The 2,051-nt window shown below is 53.0% G+C and overlaps 2 protein-coding genes across 2 annotated transcripts; both read right to left on the bottom strand.

Moving 5' to 3' along the window:
* Nucleotides 1-708, bottom strand: LOC121055824 (podocalyxin-like; the record flags this gene model as incomplete). The annotated part of the gene is made up of 1 exon (XM_040529182.1): nucleotides 1-708. A coding segment is annotated over one exon (708 nt), but the record flags the coding sequence as incomplete, so codon positions are not given.
* A 503-nt stretch (nucleotides 709-1,211) lies between these two features.
* LOC102701136 (probable WRKY transcription factor 38) lies at nucleotides 1,212-1,776 on the bottom strand. Its single transcript, XM_006646375.2, has 2 exons — nucleotides 1,484-1,776; nucleotides 1,212-1,371 (listed from the first exon to the last, which is right to left on the bottom strand). The coding sequence occupies exons 1-2, from the start codon at nucleotides 1,774-1,776 to the stop codon at nucleotides 1,212-1,214; spliced, it is 453 nt and encodes a 150-aa protein (XP_006646438.2).
* Between the last annotated feature and the right edge of the window lie 275 nt (nucleotides 1,777-2,051).

The raw sequence follows: 2,051 nt of genomic DNA, 5'->3' as shown, positions 1-2,051 counted from the left end.
TCAACGATGCCATGCACTCGTGTCGCACGTGTACCGCGGCCACACCGTGTCCGTGATCCGGGCGGCGCGCGGCACGTCGCCGTCGCCGATCAACAGACGGTGGTCGGCTGCCGCCTCGACGGGGGAGAGCGTTGACGGATCGTACTGGAAGAAGCAGCAGTAGTCGATGTCCATCATTTGCGCAGCCGCCGCCTCGTCCGCCACGCTCCCGTCCGCGCTCGGCGAGTGCCCCGCCGACGGCACGAACGCCGCCGGGACGCCGCCGCTCGACCCGCTCGCCTCCGGGGCCAGCGTTGGCCAGCTCGGCGACGGCGTCAGCGGCGGTGGTGCGCCGGCGCCTCCGCCTCCGCTGATGACAGTCGCGAGGCACGTGACGATGGCGGCGTCCTCTTCGGCGCTGCCCCCGCCGACGGCATGGGGTAGAAGAAGGCGGCTAAAGAGGCTGGCGCCGCCGCTCATCGTCGAGTCCAGGATTTCCGCCGGGGAGGACGATTGCTGCCGCCGGCCGCTCGTCGTCGTCGTCGGCGGCGGCGAACTCGCTGCTGTGGTGGTAGGTGTGCCTGGAACAGCCTGCGCCTGCGCCTGGCACGTGTGCTCGCCGAGGTAGGTGACCAGGAACATGGGTGGCTCGCCGTCGTCCTTCTGCTGCACCTGCTTCTTCGCCGCGCACCGCCGCTCGCGGCTGAACGTGCACTTGTAGTACAGCCTGCATGCATGCGCGTTAGGTTAGCATGTGTGATGCAATTAAGTTAAGACAATTTTTTTTGTCTGGTCTTGATCGAGTATGTGTGTACTACGTGTACGACGATTGACGAAGGTAAAGATTGACTATGTTGACGGCAAAGTCAAGTCACTGGACATTGATGCGTGCATGTAATCTTGAACTTCCAGTAAGCATATTCTCTTCATCTCTTCAACTAGCTAATTAACTGACTCAGTCTGTACAACATTGACTATAACAGCTAGCTAGGTTAATTACTCTGAAACTCTCGTTTGAGAGGAAAAAAAAAACACTGAAATTGACTTGGACATTGTTTTGCAGTGTATGTCGGTTAATGCTTACCAAACCTGGAGGTGGACAGAATCAGTCCTTGAAGGTATAGTACTTAGTATCATATATTTCTAGGAATTAATTATGGTTTAATTTGTGGTTAGTTAAACTTGGGGAAATACCATGAATATTCCTGAGATAAACCAGAGAATTCTGATACTCATGTAATTAAAAACTGCACTACTCGCCTTAAGTAATTGCTGTCCTGGATGTTCTTTTGCCCGTATTTTCTCCACAGGAAACCATCCTTGTATGGCGAGGGTGTAACCTCCGTCCTCTTAACCTCTTCTCTCCCATTTCTTGGAGGAACCTCTTCACTCCTACAGAAGTATTCCGTATCAATTTGCATCAACAAAGTAGTTACTCCATTCAAATTTCAAAACATAATTCGAACATTAGTTAAGAACTCTTAATAGTAAATCGGTTAATTACCTAGTGCGCTTAAGCTTCCTCGCAGTGTGCAGGCAGATGCTATCGTCGGTCCTCGTCTCCGGCGTCGTCGTCCTGGCCACTTCTTCCGGTATGATGCTGCTGCTGCTGCCAGGCTTCAGCATGTACAGAGACACCATGAACACTCGCCCGAGCTCTCTGCTGACATCTACAGCCTCCTTCTGGACGCGGCTGTCGAGGGGACCTTCGAGCAGCGCCTGGAGATTGGCGCTGAGCTGGCGGCCGCCGGCGAGCTCCCGGTACAGCTGCTCTATAGTACCCTGACCAAATGCCATCTTTGAGCTGAGATTTGAGACGACGAAGCTCTAACTAGAATCTTGACAAAAGTGACTAGGTGAGGTTCCTACTATAGCAGCACAAGTATTGCAGGAGTTGAGGTTGGGGTAGCTGTGTGGGCAGCGCTGCAGGTAGCTCGAGTATTTATACGGACATGCAGACAGGTTGCATGCAGTGTCAGTTTATTCAGAGATGCTTTCGCCAGTTTAGCATAAATTTGGTTCTGACTAGCTCAAACCCTGTTGATTAGTTAATGTTGATCATTAATGTCAAC

The sequence above is a fragment of the Oryza brachyantha genome, chromosome 1 (genome assembly GCF_000231095.2).
Source record: "Oryza brachyantha chromosome 1, ObraRS2, whole genome shotgun sequence".
Taxonomy (NCBI): Eukaryota; Viridiplantae; Streptophyta; class Magnoliopsida; order Poales; family Poaceae; genus Oryza; species Oryza brachyantha.
This window is presented reverse-complemented; position numbering and strand designations above follow the sequence as displayed.